Source organism: Panicum hallii, chromosome 2, assembly GCF_002211085.1.
Source record: "Panicum hallii strain FIL2 chromosome 2, PHallii_v3.1, whole genome shotgun sequence".
In the NCBI taxonomy this organism is placed as follows: domain Eukaryota; kingdom Viridiplantae; phylum Streptophyta; class Magnoliopsida; order Poales; family Poaceae; genus Panicum; species Panicum hallii.
The window spans coordinates 48,780,108-48,797,344 of NC_038043.1; the positions used below are offsets into that span (position 1 = coordinate 48,780,108).

The 17,237-nt window shown below is 50.8% G+C and overlaps 3 protein-coding genes across 3 annotated transcripts; 1 reads left to right on the forward strand and 2 right to left on the reverse strand.

Moving 5' to 3' along the window:
- Window positions 1-103: 103 nt before the first annotated feature.
- Window positions 104-1,976, forward strand: LOC112883220 (auxin-responsive protein SAUR36-like). The gene has a single exon (XM_025948492.1). The coding sequence runs from the start codon at window positions 1,398-1,400 to the stop codon at window positions 1,839-1,841; it is 444 nt and encodes a 147-aa protein (XP_025804277.1). The 5' UTR covers window positions 104-1,397; the 3' UTR covers window positions 1,842-1,976.
- Window positions 1,977-10,767: 8,791 nt separating this feature from the next.
- On the reverse strand, window positions 10,768-11,133 carry LOC112881185 (auxin-responsive protein SAUR36-like). The gene has a single exon (XM_025945874.1). It carries the CDS (start codon window positions 11,131-11,133, stop codon window positions 10,768-10,770), a length of 366 nt encoding a protein of 121 aa, XP_025801659.1.
- Window positions 11,134-12,862: 1,729 nt separating this feature from the next.
- LOC112879745 (auxin-responsive protein SAUR36-like) lies at window positions 12,863-14,888 on the reverse strand. Its single transcript, XM_025944126.1, has one exon. The coding sequence runs from the start codon at window positions 13,425-13,427 to the stop codon at window positions 12,984-12,986; it is 444 nt and encodes a 147-aa protein (XP_025799911.1). The 5' UTR covers window positions 13,428-14,888; the 3' UTR covers window positions 12,863-12,983.
- Between the last annotated feature and the right edge of the window lie 2,349 nt (window positions 14,889-17,237).

Below are 17,237 nucleotides of genomic sequence, written 5' to 3' on the forward strand. Positions count from 1 at the left end.
TCCACTGCCACCCCCAAGGAGAGCCGCAACGCTGCCATCCTCTGCCACTTCTTGGCCAGCTGAGCAATCCTGTTGGCCTTCATCATGGTTGGTTGTTCCGTTCTTGGCTGGAAACCAGAGAGCTCTGAATTGAGTTTGCAAGGCTTTGTTTGCGAAGCTGCAAGTGATGGTGTTTGGAGGGCACTTGACCATGAATATATAGATGAAGGAAAGAACAAGTCACCCAGTCATGTTAGAATTGGATGATTGGCAAGGCTGCAACCTGCAAGGGACAAGGCCATGAGTACGGTACGTGCCTATGTTTTGGATCAGATTCTGATGGGGCCAAGCGTTTGGTGCATGCCGTAGCAAGCTGTAGTGCTCTTTCGGTGGTTGGATCAGACACTACACGTTGCAGCCGTGCTCAGTATAGCAGGGAGGAGGCACAAGGTCCCCATGTTAATTGGGGCCAACGTGAAGTTTGAGGGCCAGGCTAATTCAGGTAGCTGTAGTGCCATCAGATATTGGCAGAGCAGATGCTTTTCATGGTAGGACTCCTTTTTGTTTGGTGTCCATTGTTGAGACTTCAAGAGTTTGGAAACTTAGGTTCGTCAGGTAGCTGTCATCTGAAGATGATTTGGCTACGGGGATCCCATTTTGGTAAAATGCAGTGGAAGTCCACTGACCGAGATTGGATAAATTTGGAGTACCACTTGTTTGTTAGCCTCTCCTACGCGGCTATGCCTGTGTACTCCATTTCAACACGTGTTTTTCATACAGAAGGGTCAGACCTGCAAATTCCCAAAGAATGGTGATAGGAAATTTGCAGACCACAAATTGAAGAAGTGATATGAAGCTTTCGGGCAATTTATCTGGACCGTTGAACACTTCTAATCTGGTTGCTCAGATGCAATGTGCTATGGGAATGGACAATCGTCAGACTACATGTTTCAATCTGAGGATCCTATTTAGATCCTGAAAAATGACAATACTAGTGGCCGAAAAATGCTTGATATCTCATTGAATCACAAAGAAATGATCCTAACAAGTTTACATGTGGTCTTCATGAGGCATGCTTCCTGGACAGAACTGGTCAGTATGGCAGCATATTGTGATATCCACACAATGCAACTAGTGTCTCCAACAAGTGGGCAACACAGGTGGTCCGGGAGAAATCAAATCAAAATCACGTCGCTTTCTCTTGCAACACTGCATGTTCAGAGCTCGTGGGCATGTCTCCTGCTAGCTTGTTCAGATAGCTGCTCTTGAACCGCATGCTTCTCTTTCCCCTCACCTATAAATCCATCAGCTTAGCACCAACACTTCATCAGCCCATCAGCAAGCTAGGCACTACAGCTAGAAGCTGAGCACCCACCTTCTCTAAACATTTTTCTCAAAAAAAAGCAGGAGAAGCAACCATGGTCAGTGCCAAGAGACTTGTTCAAATGGCGAAGAAATGGCAGAGAATGGCAGCCCTCGCGAGGAAGCGGATCACGTCGCCGGCGAAAGAAACCCAAGGGTCGTCGTGCAGCACGTCGTCGGTGGCCGGCAAGGGCCACTGCGTGGTGTACTCTGCCGACGGCCGGCGGTTCGAGGTCCCGCTGGTGTACCTCAGCACAGCGATCTTCGGCGAGCTCCTGAGCCTGTCGCAGGAGGAGTTCGGATTCGCCGGTGATGACGGCAGGATCAGGCTTCCCTGCGACGCTGCCGTGATGGAGTACGTGATGTGTTTGCTCGGAAGGGACGCATCAGAAGAGGTGCTGAGGGCGTTCCTGAGCTCCATGGTGAGGCCTTGCCACTGTGGAAATGGCTTGGCGCAATCCATGAGTGTTAGCCAGCAAGTTGCTGTTTCTAGCTTCTGAAGATTAGATTGTCTTCTTGCAAGATATATGTAAATAGTGACATGCTAGAGATTGGAAACGGTAGTAGATATAACCGTTCAAGAAGAATGGAACAAAGATAATGAGATATACACCGCAAGTCTCTGATCTAGCAAACTGGGCTGTTCTAAGATGTCTTGATCAATGCAGCCCTGGCTTTTAACAATACATGAAATCAATCCACCTTTCAGAAGAAAAAGATTTTGAAAAAAGAGTCAAATCTAACGAATTCACACATGTTCATAGTCGCAAAGCATGTATGCCATTAGTCTATTTGCCGCTCCAGAATTTGACTTGCTTGTTCAACAAATTTTAATTCAAATACAGTTACTGTACTTCATCATTGGATTAAACAGTCGGGGGCCTGCAACAACCTGCAAGCTTCATGGTGTACTACGCTTACGCTATCTCGACCAAGACCGGGGCCTGCCATCGCTCGTGAACGCCGTGATTGGTTCCCTCAAGGGCGATGTGAAATGCGGGGTAGAGTTTGACAGAGACGAGGCGGCCGGAGGATGGAGAAGGGTAAGGGCAGATAACGACGGAGTCCGAGTGAAGGGATGCACTGCTGGAAGCGGCAGGGGAATTAGAAGGCGGATGCGGCGAGAACGGGGTGGTTGGGAAACTGTGCTTCAGGGAACCGCGCACGACCATCATCGTCGGCGTCACCTCCGCCATCGTGGTTCCGGAACGGCTGTCGATGAATAAGGCCCTGTTTGTTTCCTACCCTCTAAACTTTAGACCCATCACGTCAAAAAGAATTTTGCTATTTAGAAGTATTAAATAAAATCTACCCTCTAAACTTTAGACCCATCACATCAAAAAGAATTTTACTATTTAGAAGTATTAAATAAAATCTGTTTATAAAACTTTTTGCACAGCTGGGTGCTAATTCGCGAGACAAATTTAATGAGCCTAATTAATCCATAATTTGCCACAGTGATGCTACAGTAATCATCCGCTAACCATGGACTAATATACCTTATTAGATTCGTCTCGCGAATTAGCACTGGGGTTCTGCAATTATTTTTGTAATTAGACTTTATTTAATACTTCTAAATGGTAAGATTCTCTTTGATGTGACCCCTCTAAACTTTAGGCCCTAGAAAACAAACACACCCAAAGTCTGGTATGTTCTAGTTAGCATAGAGTCTTACTGTTTTGTTTACTCTTCCGTTTCTTTTGGGGGCGTCCTGTACTGGGAATGGCACAGCTCGCGACGGGACATGAGCACGTCCTGAGCAGTGAACGGCGCCGCTCATGTCGGAGCATGGCGCGCACGGTGTCCGCGGCGCGGCCGGCATGGCCTGTGTGTATTGACTCTACATATAGCAGTGGTAAACAGAAAAAAGCGATGGTTCTTTTGGCCGCACCAAAATATCCAGCTCTCTGTGTCTGTGTGTGTTCTTTGGTGTGCTCTATCACTCACGCCTTCATCTTCCTCATCTCCGGCGACTGGACCAACTCCGGTGCGGGTTGGATCAATTGGCATCAGAGCCGGGCAAGGGAAGGCGCGATGGTGGGAGGGTCTCTGTCACATGGCGGGCATTCGAACACGCCGTCACGCCACCGCCCATCGCTCTCCCCCACGCCGCGTCGAGGCCGAACCAGGCCGCAGATCATCGTCAAGCGCACGGTCAAGGAGGCCAACGCCACCGTCCAGTACCCGATGCTCACCCGCACCAACTATGAGGAGTGGGAGATGCTCATGCGGGTGAACATGGAGGCGGCTGGGATCTGGTATGCAATCGAACCATACGAGGGTGAGGAGGTGGAGTACCGCGACGACCGTCTCGCTTTGGCGGCCATTCTCCGCTCTGTCCCAACGGAGATGTTGCCCACGCTCCGTGGCAAGCGCACGGCGCAAGCCGCGTGGGAGGCCGTGAGGACGATCCGGGTCGGCGTCGAGCGTGTGCGCGAGAGCAAGGCCCAGCAACTCCGGCGAGAGTTTGTTGCGCTGGGCTGGAAGGAGGGGGAGTCCGCCGAGGATTTCTCCGTGCGCATCACCGGCCTCGCCAACAGCCTTCGCGTCCTCGGCGACAACATCTCCGATGCTGACATCATTCGCAAGATGCTTGACACCGCGCCCGAGCACCTGGAGCGGATCGCCGTTGTGATCGAGACCCTCCTTGATCTGAACGACATCTCGGTCGAGGAGGTCACCGGGAGACTGCGGGCCATCGAGCAGCGTCGTCGCAAGGCGGCCCCTGTAGTGGATAGTCAGGGCCGGCTCCTGCTGACCCAAGAGGAGTGGAAGGCGAAGCTCAGGATTGGGGAGAAGGGGAGCTCGAGCGGCTCCAGCGGGTCCGGAGGCTCTGGCGGCTCCGGCAGCGGCGCAAGGAGCAAAAGGACCAGCACGTCACGCGATCGCAGGCGTGGCAACGGCGGCACTCGCCAGGCTACCGGGCCGGGCGATGGCCTAGGTGGTCAGCCCAAGAAGGGCGACAAGTGCCGGTACTGCGAGAAGAAGGGCCACTGGGCCAAGGAGTGTCGATCCCGGCTGCGTGATGAGGCCCATCTGGCCCAAGGCGAAGAAGAGGAGGAGTCCATGCTGATGGTGGCCATAGCAGAGGTCAACGCCATTTCCTCTCTCTCCCCGCAGATCTCCACAGCACCGCCGGGGGGGACTGCTCCGATCCACCTCGACGAGAGCAGGCTCTTCGTCCAGCTGGGCGACGAGCACCAGGGAGAGTCGACCAGATGGATCCTCGACACGGGCGCCACCAACCACATGACAGGCGCGCGATCTGCCTTCTCCGAGCTTGACACCGGCATCCGCGGCACGGTCAAGTTCGGAGATGGCTCCGTTGTCGGCATCGAGGGGCGCGGCACCGTCCTGTTCAAGTGCAAAGGCGAGGAACATCAGGCGCTGGAGGGGGTGTACCACATCCCGCGCCTCACCGCCAACATCGTCAGCTTGGGGCAGCTGGACGAGGAGAAGTACAAATGGAGCTGTGAAGATGGAGTCCTCCGGATCTGGAACATGCAACGTCGCCTGCTCGCCAAGGTGGTGCGCTCTGCAAATCGCCTTTACATTCTCAAGCTCGACATCGCGAGGCCAGTTTGTCTCGTGGCGTAGGGAGGCGACGCGGCCTGGCGCTGGCACGCGAGATTTGGCCACCTCAACTTCCGCGCGCTCGAGAAGCTCGCACGCGACGGCATGGTGCGTGGGCTGCCCCTGATAAACCACGTCGACCAAGTGTGCGACAGCTGCTTGGCCGGGAAGCAGCGGCGTCTGCCATTCCCGTCCAAGGCCAAATATCGCGCGGAGAACAAACTCGAGCTGGTGCACGGGGGCATCTGCCGGCCGGTCACGCCGGCGACACCAAGCGGGAACAAGCTGTTCCTCCTCCTCATCGACGACCTGAGCCGCTATACGTGGCTCATGCTCCTGAGCAGCAAGGATCAAGCGGCGGGAGCCATCAAGCGCTTCAAGGCGTGTTCGGAGGCGGAAGCTGGGCGGAGGATGCGCACACTACGCACTGACCATGGCGGGGAATTCACGGCGCACACGTTCGCGAAGTACTGCGCCGAGCAGGGGATCCAGAGGCATCTCACCGCGCCGTACACGCCACAGCAAAATGGCGTGGTCGAGAGGAGGAATCAAACGGTGATGGGGATGGCCAGAAGTATGATGAAGGCCAAGTCGTTGCCGGGCTGGTTTTGGGGGGAGGCAGTAAACACCGCCGTGTTCCTCCTGAACAGAGCTCCAACACAGAGCGTCGCCAGGAAGACTCCGTTTGAGGTATGGCACGGCGTCAAGCCCCCAGTCCATTTCCTTCGTACGTTTGGCTGTGTTGCACATGTGAAGAACGGCAGCCAGCGCCTCGCCAAGCTCGACGACAGAAGCACGCCCATGGTGTTCATTGGATACGAAGCAGGAACCAAGGTGTACCGCTTCTACAACCCGGCGTCGCGTCGCGTTCACGTGTCGCGTGATGCTGTGTTCGAGGAGGAGCGGAGCTGGGAGTGGGGCGCCGAGAGGGGAGCTGGACCCGATGATGATGTCGAGCCATTCCAGGTGGAGCACATCATCATGGCGCCGGTGGAGCAGGGAGGCCCTGCCACGACGTCCCCAACCTCGACACCACGCCCTGCGACACCGCCCGCGCCCACGACGCCGCCTACGCCGGTCCCTGCGCCTTCACCAGCGATCGAGTTCGACTCTCCTCCAACCGGGGAGCTTGATCTGGACGGCGACCACGACGATGACGCTCCTCTCCGTTTTCGCACTCTGGACAACATCCTCGGGGCATCCTCGCCTCCAAGACCTGCAGAGCGGGAGGTGGCAGAGGAGCTCATGGTGGCGATCGGCGACGAGCCAGCAACAGCTGAGGAAGCCAAGCACATTGCGGAGTGGCGTGACGCGATGATTGAGGAGATGGCGTCCATCGAGCACAACCAGACCTGGTCTCTGGTGGATCTACCGGCGGGACAGCGCGCCATTGGCCTAAAATGGGTCTTCAAAATCAAGAAGGACGAGCACGGGAACATCACCAAGCACAAAGCTCAGCTCGTCGCAAAGGGCTATGTCCAGCGCCAAGGGATCGACTACGAAGAAGTGTTCGCACCGGTGGCCAGAATGGAATCTGTGCGTGTATTTTTGGCCGTGGCTGCTCACAAGTCATGGTCAGTACACCACATGGATGTGAAATCGCCGTTTCTCAACGGCGATCTGGCAGAGAAGATTTATGTGCAGCAGCCGCCCGATTTCGTTGCCGCAGGGCATGAGCGCAAGGTGCTGAAGCTGCACAAGACTCTCTACGGCCTCAAAGAAGCGCCGCGTGCCTAGAATTCGAAGCTCGACGGCAGCTTGCTCGCGCTCGGCTTTGCTCGGAGCGAGTGCGAGCACGGATTGTACACACGCGGCGACGGTGAGACGCGGCTGGTGGTGGGGATCTACGTCGACAACCTCATCATCACGGGCGGCTCCACCAAGGTGATCAGCGAGTTTAAGGAGGAGATGAAGTCGCTGTTCCGCATGAGCGACCTCGGAGTGCTTTCCTACTACTTGGGAATCGAGGTCAGGCAGGGGCGGCGTGGCATCGAGCTCCTGCAGGCCGCCTACGCCAAGAAGATTCTGGACAAGGCGGGTATGGGAGCCTGCAACCCGTGCGCGACGCCGATGGAGCCCAGATTGAAGCTGTCAAAGCAAAGCACTTCACCGGTGGTCGACGCGACTGAGTATCGCAGCTTGATCGGGAGTCTGCGGTACCTGATGAACACAAGGCCGGACATGGCGTTCGCCGTGGGCTATCTGAGCAGGTTCATGGATGACCCAAGGCAGGAACACATGGCGGTGATGAAGCACTTGCTCCGGTACGTGGCCGGCACGATCGACTACGGCTTGGTGTACACCAGCAACGCCGAGCTAAACCTCATCGGCTACAGCGACAGTGACATGGCCGGGGACGTTGATGACAGGAAGAGTACGAGCGGCATCCTCTACTTCCTCGACGGCAACCCGGTAGCGTGGCAGTCACAGAAGCAGCGCGTGGTGGCACTGTCTTCGTGCGAAGCAGAATATACCGCCGGGGCAGCAACAGCTTGCCAGGGTGTCTGGCTCTGGCGGCTGCTGCAGGACGTGGTGGGCACCAGCGTGCCTCCACCCGAACTGAAGATGGACAACCAGTCCGCGATCGCCCTCAGCAAGAATCCGGTACTTCACGATCGTTCTAAGCACATTGATACAAAATTCCACTACATTCGTGAATGCGTGGATGGCGGGGCGGTGCGCCTGGCGTTCGTGAGCACTCAAGGGCAGCTCGCGGACATCATGACGAAGGCTCTCGGGAAGTCCAAGTTCCAGGAGCTTCGCGAGTTGATCGGCATCATCAAGGTGTAATAAACGACGCCAGACCTTAGGAGGAGATTGTTGTTGAATAAGTCTGGCATGTTCCAGTTAGCATGGAGTCTTACTGTTTTGTTTACTCTTCCGTTTCTTTTGGGGCGTCCTGTACTGGGAATAGCACAGCTCGCGACGGGACAGGAGCACGTCCTAAGCAGTGAACGGCGCCGCTCATGTCGGAGCATGGCGCGCGCGGTGTCCGCGGCGCGGCCGGCATGGTCTGTGTGTATTGACTCTACATATAGCAGTGGTAAACAGAAAAAAGCGGTGGTTCTTTTGGCCGCACCAAAATATCCAGCTCTATATGTCTGTGTGTGTTCTTTGGTGTGCTCTATCACTCACGCCTTCATTTTCCTCGTCTCCGGTGACTGGACCAACTCCGGTGCGGGTTGGATCAACGGCGCCGTCGAGGAAGACGAACAGGGGAAGCGGGGGAGGAAGATCGAAACAGGGGGTTTTGTGCAAAAAGTCGGATCGCGATTATTAATCGCGGTCCATTTTAGGGGTATGTGAAAATAGTCGGATCACGATTATTAAGAGCGGGGGGGGGGGTATGTGAAAATATCCGGATCGTGATTATTAATAGCGATCCACTTAGGGGGTATATGAAAATATTCGGATCCATATAGGGGGGTTTTCATAAATATTTGGATCGTGATTATTGGTTGCATCCATTTTGGGGGGTTTTCTGTAAAAGGCCCGCCGCCCCCACCTCGCCACGGTTCGCCGCCCTTTCGGAGAGATCCGCCCGGCGACGTCCTCGGCGAAGCCGCTCAGGGTAGTCCCCCACAGAGAGACGCCGTTCCCACACAGGAAGGCAAACGACGCGTCAGCCAGGGGCTGCCCGCTGGTGGAGATGGCCTCTGGCGCGTCCGCAGCATGCTTGGCGTGGGCAGCCCCCGCGACCTGCGACGGCGAGGCGGCGAGCTTGGCGGTGGAAGCGGCCACCTCCCTTTGCTGGTTCCTCGTGTGCCACTGGGCCCGGCACCGCACTTAGTTGGCCGCTTGCCAGTGGGAGGTGGCGTCAAGTGCGGCGCTAGCGTCGTCCGCTTGTGTGCTTCTCGCGTCACTCCCCGATTGGGGTTCTTTTCACCTTTCCCTCACGGTACAAGTGAATTCAGGTGAGAATTCATGTGAGTACGTTGTCACACTCCCTGCCCTCCAAACCCATGAATAAGGGCTCCGCTGGCTACCGGGTCGTCGGCTGGAGCGCCATCTCCACTTCTCCACGCGACGCTCTGGTGAGAATTCGAACAAGAAAACTCGATCAGATTACTTGCTCATATGAAAACTGAAGCAGAAGGTCAATGCCATTAGACCATGATAAGCTTTTTCAAAGCAACTGGCGGTCTGTTTGATCTGCTGGCACAATTTTTTTTCTCGAACAAATGTGCTGGCACAATTGGCTTGGGCATTTGGCAGACCCCAATCCTCTATACAGTTATAATGATTCAATGGACCTTAATTTTCAAAACCATTTAGTCCAATTTTCCTACTAACATCTTACAGAATGACCACTTTTTTGTCTAAGAAAGCTATTTTACTTCACCGTAAATATCACTAGGTTATTCTCTCTGCATTTTCGGTTGCATTGACTTTGTGGTTGCAGAGATGATATCTTATTTGCTAGCTCCTGAATATATAGATGATGAATTGGTCCATGGCTTTAGTGCAGCTTGTATTATGAGACTAACTACAGGGCACAAGACCGTGAACTTGGTGCATGCATTGGTGGCTGCAAAGGTACATCAAGATTCAGGTTTTATTTTTCTGGGCCATTGCTTGGTGCACCGTCACGGCATACATAGTGGACTAGTTGTTGGGCAATCAGATATGTACTACAGTACCATCTGCTGAATTGGGTGGAGACATAGTTCTAGCATATTGGGTCCAGCTTTTACGATGGTCTTCTATCTGTACTCTGTAGCAGTGCCCTGTATCAATTGGTTTGAGATATGCTGGTCGAGCTTGACCAAAACAATCATTTCTGAATGATTTGGGGGTGTATCTTTTATTCAGTGAAAAATCTCAAACACTGTCATGATTGTGATTAGCTGAAGTGCTAGCATCAATTCCTGAATAATAGGGACACCAGGAGGATGGTCCAAGAGTCAACAGCTGAATGGATGCAGGGTTCACTTCGTTGCCTCGGGTGCATAGTCTTACTTATTGTTGCAGTAGCATGCTATGTGCTATTGAGCTGTTCTTTGATTTCTGCAAATCCTGCAACTTGGATGACAGTTCGATATCTCAGTTTCCATTGATGGTCTGCATGATTCCTAGCATGGCATGTGACAATCTTTTCATGGCATCTGCGGGCATTCATCATGTTTGCAATGTAAGAAACAAACATGGTTGCAACTTCAAGCTGGCCATGTTCATGCTTGGTTGCTTGCTGCATGGAAAGGGTTTCATATAAAATCTTCCTGTTCCTCTTTCCCACGTCTAACTATCTGACATTGTTCTAGGAAAACAACAAAACAGAAGACTGCATTGCTAACTTACATGAATGAACTATGAGATGAGAGAATGTCTTGAGCTGTTGACTATAGGACGCGTTTGTTATCGATTCGGGCCGGATTCTGGGCAAAAAGAAGGGATACCCCCCCACCCCCCCACCCCCAAAAAAAAAGCGGATATAAACAGGGCTATAGTCCTGGGTTCATCTGTCATATAAGGAAGTACAACTGGCTACATGGGCCAAATGTAGAGAGCATGTACTAAAATGCTACTATAGTGTGCATTACTACACTTTACTAACATCAGGGTTTCCGCATGGAAATCTTCAGAAGCGACGGACAGCAAATTTGCTGACTGGCTTAAGCACTTGGCACCTCAGAACCAGTGTCATACAAATTTGCTCACAATTTGCATTGCAGTTGCTTTGCCAAGTTCCTGCCTAGATCATTGCTGCCTTGAAAGATTGAAAAGCATGATTTTCTCAAAGTAGCAGGTGAATCATTCTAACCAATTCATTACATCGAAAGCTGTACACTCATTTTCCTTCTACCTATGTCATAGTCAGACTATTTAACATAGAGGAGTACAAAATCGGTGACATCAGTAGCTGCAGACAGTATGTTGGTGGCTAGCTATCCCAAGAGATGGTATGGCCATGGAGCTCAACAATGCATTCTCAACCTCTGTCGAAGCACTTCTTCTAAGCAAGCACAAGATGTACTCCATCACTGTGGCATCACAAGGCAATGTGATCCTTCCATCATCACTTGTGAATCCAAACTCCTCCCCAGAAATCCTCAGGAGCTCACTGAAGACTGTTTTTCCAAGGTACACCAATGGCACCTCGAACCGCGTCCCATCGGCAGTGTACATGACGCAGTGGCCTTTGCCTGCCACTGCTGTTGAGCATCCTTCGGCTTCTTTTGATGATTTCATGGCAAGCCGCTTCCTCCTGAGGGCTGCCATCCTCTCCCACTTGTTTGTGAGGTGAAAAATTCTCTTCGCATTGATCATGGTTAGTTCTCTTTTGCTGAAAGTGGAAACTGAAACGACTCTTGTATTCCAATGCTTTGTTTGTGGATGAAGTGATGGTGTTGGAAGGTCGCTTAACCTTCAATTTATTAGTTGAAGGAGAATGTGTTCAGCCAAGTTCAATGATTGGGCAGGGGACAAGGCTGTGAGCATGGTACGTGCAGTGTTGGATGCAGAGCAAAGGAAGATGGTTGGGATCGGATATAGTTGGCAGCAACTGCCTGGTGTGTTTTGGATTGATCACGATGCACTTCTACAGTGACATGTTCTGCCGGCAAGTAAGCATGGGGGCCCCGTGTAATGGGTCCAACGTGTGAGGGACTGAGGGCCAGTTCCATCAGCTTTCAACTATTGCGCAACATGATATTGGCAGACAGGTATTGTGAATGCATCTTGGGTCCAACTTTTTATTGGTGGATTGGCTTGTCTCCCTGTTGAAATGGTGTTAGATTATCTTCTTATGTTTATATGTTTATTTTAGATAGCAATTATTTTTAAAGTATGGATTCTGTTATTATAACCCGTAATGCAATACCACCGAGATTGCAATCAGTTGTTGAGACAGAGTCGGGGGGGGGGTATGTATCATGGCTGGGTAATCTTATTAGTTTAGCCGGTGGAAAGTCTGGTTTAATTGGATTTCTGTTTGCTTTGATCATGAGCCCTAATGGTTAACAATCTGATTAGGCGTGATGGGACTGTCTTAATTGATGCAGAGCCTATCCAACTAGCTTGACAGTGCCCTTCTCTATCATGGCTGGTTTTGTTCCAAAAACGAAAAAAAAACTTGCTGAACAGCGTCATAACTCAGTGTCTCAATTCTGATTGCTGGTAACCCTGACTTGTAGCATTGCATGTGCCATCCATTCTTTAGTGCCTTCTCTGCACTTTCCAGAGGGTCTATAATCAGCTGCAAGCCTGCGTGCAAAACAATACGCGGCAAATTTTTCTGGAAACTGTGAATGAAGGCACGGAGCAGTCCTATTGTTGCACCATGTATACGTATGGAATATAGGGCCCGAGAGCCCAAGTATTTTGCCCTTTTACATGGTGAATAAAATCACTTTTCCGCTTTCATTGTGATTTTTTATGCTTGTAATTTTGTTCTTGTAGCCTTTATGTCCTAAAGTTTTATCCTGAGGATTTGTAGTTGAAAATAGCTGCTGTACGTATTCACATCTTTGTCAGAAGCTTGGGTGATCTTTTGTCATGAAACTTGTCAATGGCCATGTATTCCCTGGCAGTTATGCGATGACTATTCTCATAATCTCATCTAAGAAAGAGTCTCATTCATAGTTGTATGCAATGCAAATGTAAGAAAGAAAAAGTGGCTGCAACTTATGTTTGGCCATGTTCCTGCTTGATTGCTTGCAAGAATGAAACTACTTTGCATGACGGTTCTCCTTTTCCTGTTCTCGACATGAGATGAGTTGGCAAGGGACAAGGCCATGCAATCAGGCGCGTGTGATGTCTGCACCATGATTGTTTGGATTAGATTTAGATTGATACCTTGGGTGCGTGCCGGATCGAGTCAGCAGCTGCGAACTGTGAGCGCTGGTCACTTTCTGGAATTTGCTACCACACTGAACGGCCGCGGAAAGCCAGAAACCAGAGGTGGAGAGGAGAACATTTTGATTGGGGCAGCCCAACGTGTGGCTTTCATACTGAACAAGTACATTCCATTTCTTTTTGAACAATCATATCTACTTTCATTTCCAATATCTCACATCTAAGTATTTACATGTATCATTCAAGAAAAAAGAAAACAATCTGAGGGCTAATCTTCAGAAGCTAGGAACAGCAACTTGGTGGCTAACTCCCACATATTGACCCAAGCCATTTCCACAGTGGCAAGGCCTCGCCATGGAGCTCAGGAACGCCCTCAGGACCTCTTCTGATGCGTCTCTTCTGAGCAAACACATCACGTACTCCATCACGGCAGCATCGCAAGGCAGCGTGATCCTGCCGTCATCGCCGGCGAACCCGAACTCGTCCTGCGAAAGGCTCAGGAGCTCGCCAAAGATGGCTGTGCCGAGGTACGCCAGCGGGACCTCAAACCGCCCGCCGTCGGCCGAGTACACCACGCAGTGGCCCTTGCTGGCCACCGACGACGTGCTGCCCGGCGACCCTTCGGTTTCTTTCGCCGGCGACGTGATCCGCTTCCTCGCGAGGGCCGCAATTCTCTGCCACTTCTTCGCCATTTGAACAAGTCTCTTGGCACTGACCATGGTTGCTTCTCCTGCTGTTGTGGCTAAAAGTTCAGAGAGCAGTCTTGGTGCTCAGCTACAAGCTGTAATGCTTAGCTTGCTGATGGACTGATGAAGTCTTGGTGCTAAGCTGATGGATTTATAGGTAAGGGGAAAGAGGAGCCTGTGGGTCAAGAGCAGCTATCAGCTCAGGCTGGCAAGAGACATGCCCACGAGCTCTGAACATGCAGTGTGTTGCAATAGAAAAGCAACATGATTTCGATTGGATTTCTCCGGGCCACCAGTGTTGCCTGCCGCTTCTTGGATTGCATTGTGTGGATATCGCAATATGCTGCCCTACTGACCAGTTCTGTCCATGACGCATGCCTCATGAAGACCACATGTAAATTGGGCCCAACATGTTAGGAGTTAGGACCATTTTCTGTCTGTGATTCATTGTTTTTGGGTGATAAGTATGTCATTTTTGAGGATCTGAATAGATTGGGACATGTAGTCTGACAGTTCTCCATTCCCATAGCACAATGTATCCGACCAACCAGATTGAAGTGTTCGACGGTCCAGGCTACTTGCTAGACAGCTTCATATCACTTCTTCCATTGGCGGTCTGTTGGATCTCCGTCATCTCATGTGAGCTCCGTTTCGTCGCTTCTTCGTGCATGGACCTACAAAATTAGCACACTGGAATCTTGGAACAGTGATCAGCAGTTTTACAATCTTCCCGCATATCAATGCTAGTGTGAACCTTATAGTTTTAAAGTTCTCAAAATCGATTATAGTTTAAGCCGCATTAACATCATGGTTTGCTATTCAGGGGAAAAATACCTTTATGGTTTTATTCGTACAATGACAGAGCTACATAAATCTAAGAAATTGTAGTCGGTTCTTAAAGATTAAAAAAACAGAGAGTAGAGCAGCTCAGCTTGTATCAAGTTTCAGGTGATGTTCAGCTACTAGTTGTGGTGCTTAGCTTGTTGATGGACTGATGAAGTATTGGCGCTAAGGTGATAGATTTATATGCAATAGCAAACAGAAGCATGCGGTTCAAGTGCAGCTATCAGCTCATCTGGCTGGCAGGAGACAAGGCCATGAGTTTCAGAACATGCATTGTTGCAGGAAGAGGCAGTGTGATCTTGATTAGATTCAGTGTTTTGCCCCACTAGGGTATCCTCAATGTGTTGACATACTGACTTGCCCCTGCAGTCAAGCATTCCTCATGAGGACCACATAAACATTGGGTCCAACATGTCAGGATCAGTTTTGGCCCCTTTAAATGTCTGAGCCAAAATGTACGCACGTCCGAGCTCATGGCCTTGTCCCCTGCCAATCATCCCACTTGACTGGTCTCCCAGCTCTTTCCTTCAGCTATATATTCAGGGTCAAGCCTCCTCCAAACACCATCACTAGTGGCTTCACAACAAAGCATTGCAATATCAAATAAGAGCTCCCATTTCCAGCCAGGGAGAAGAAAGGAAGAATTGACCATGATCGGTGCCAAGAGGTTTGCTCAGCTGGCCAAGAAGTGGCAAAGGATGGCAGCGTTGAGGAGAAACAGAAAGCAGCTCTCCTGGGAGGCAGCAAAGGGAGCCGATGAGTGCTGCACCTCTGTGGCAGGCAAGGGCCACTGTGTTGTGTACACGGTCGATGGGAGGTGGTTTGAGGTGCCACTGGCGTACCTCAGCAATGTTGTCTTCATAGAGCTCTTGCAGATGTCCCATGAGGAGTTTGGCTTCGCGAGTGATGGGCGGATCACAATCCCTTGTGATGCTGCAGTCATGGAGTATGTTATGTGCCTGCTCAGAAGAAGTGTCTCTGCCGAGATAGAGAGGTCATTCCTGAGCACCATGGCAGTGCCATGCCACTAATGCACACTGCGGCACCATCAGTAGGAGTTAGTCAGCCGGTTGCTGTTTTCAGTTCCTAATTGTATGTAAAGTAGTTTTTCATAGGTTGTATGACAAAAGAGGATACGCTGCAAAGCCCTCTGATCCCATGAGCAATCAAGCAAGATGGCAAATTAGCAAGTTAGAGCCATTATTCTTGTTTTTGTAAATCTGAGTAATTTTATTGACTAATGATTAATAACATTTTAGGACTTACATAACGAGAAAACAATTTTGTTCTGCAAGATCTTATGTCTTGAAATAAATTTACTGCAAATGGCACCGCGACACTGCCTTTCCCATTTCCACTGAACCAAGCCATGCAGATGCCATTGCCTAGTGAAATCATAAATAGAAAAGTAAGTTAAGCTTTGAACAATGGACAGTGCATGGTGTTTAACCAAAGATGAAATTGTGGGATCAAGCCAGCAAAAGGGCAAGTGTTTAGCAAATTATGTCTGTGGCAGACTATGCCCAGTAATTTTTGCTTTGCTGATTTATTTTGCTACAAAGTAAATGATGTCCTGAAAGTCCAAGTAAATACCCTGGCAACAAATAGTCTTGCATGCAATTAATATTACTGCGGATAAAGTAGGAGGAGCACTATGGACGGATTCATAACCAGGGTCTGAACATTCCAGCAAAAACTTGTCTGGCATGTGAGTGAAAATAGGGAGCAGGCCCTTTGACCAATGCATGCATCTACCACAAAACGGATGTCACATGCAATGCTGCAAATCATGCAGAGCATTGGTAGAAATTGAGATATGGAACTGCCGACCAAGTTGCGTGATTTGCAGCAATCAGAGCACTGCGCACCAACACCTAGCATGCAAGTACAGGTTGCAGACCTAAAAGCAATGAAGTGAACCCTGCATCTGCCTGGGAATTAAGTCTCCTGACTCTTGAACCATCCCACTATGTCCTCATAGAGGCATTGGCGCTGGCTCTTCAGCTAATCGCAATCAGGCAAAAAAAAAAGTTAGGGCCCCAAATCATTCAGAAACCAGTCTATCTCAGAACGACTTGAAATGGGAGGCTGAAAAGCTAGCGGCACCTCCAGTAAATTGAGGCCGAGTATGCTTGAACTATGTCTATCTCAATTCAGCAGCTCGTACAGTAGTACGTATCTGATTGCACAACCATTAGTCCACCACATTTGTCTTCACGGTGCAACAACTGACGGCCTAGCAAAATCTAATCTGAATCTCGATATCCACCTTAGTCGGAATCACGGTGCTTTGAAAGTTGAATAAATTAAACCAAAGCTGATGCCCAGTAGTAATCAGCTCACACTGAAGTATAATTAGTTCGCGCAAGCGCGGATCCAATTTTAATAGGCTGAGGCTGAGGCTTCTGTTTAGTTATGCTCGCGAAAAAGTAATATGAATAAGTTTGCCAAGTTCGGAATTCTCACCAGAGCGGGGCGTGAAGGAGCGCTCGAGCCAACGACCCGTCGCGCGAAGCACTGAAGCTGAGAGTGCCAGTGCCAACGCCAACGCGACCGGCCACCGGCCACCGGCCACCGGCAAGCGGTCACCTAGAGGCCCTGCAGGGTCAATGGTATGTGAGGACCCAGAACTCGGAAGCGGCCGCTTCTACCGCCGGTCTCGCGGTCAAGGCACGGGTCGCTCTAGGATGCCCTCGCCAAGCACGCCGCGGCGCACATCGTGGCCGCGCCTGGCTCCCCGGGAGCCTTCTACGCGACTACGCCGGCGTTCCGGCTCGGCCGGATCTTGCTCGCGGTGCGCGGCGAATAGTAAGGAAGGGGAGGCGACGTTTTTACAGAAAACCCCCTCAAATGGATCGTGATTATTAATCGCGACACATTTTTACAAATAAACCCCTAAACCTGATCGCTATTTGTAACCGCGGTCCAACTTTTTGCACATAACCCCTAAACCGGATCGCAAACTTTTGCATATAAACCCCTAAAGTGGATTGCGATCCA

Bases quoted from the DNA above. Each gene is read 5' to 3' on its own strand.
- LOC112883220 (XM_025948492.1), top strand. From the start codon at position 1,398: ATGGTCAGTGCCAAGAGACTTGTTCAAATGGCGAAGAAATGGCAGAGA.
- LOC112881185 (XM_025945874.1), bottom strand. From the start codon at position 11,133: ATGGCAGCCCTCAGGAGGAAGCGGCTTGCCATGAAATCATCAAAAGAA.
- LOC112879745 (XM_025944126.1), bottom strand. From the start codon at position 13,427: ATGGTCAGTGCCAAGAGACTTGTTCAAATGGCGAAGAAGTGGCAGAGA.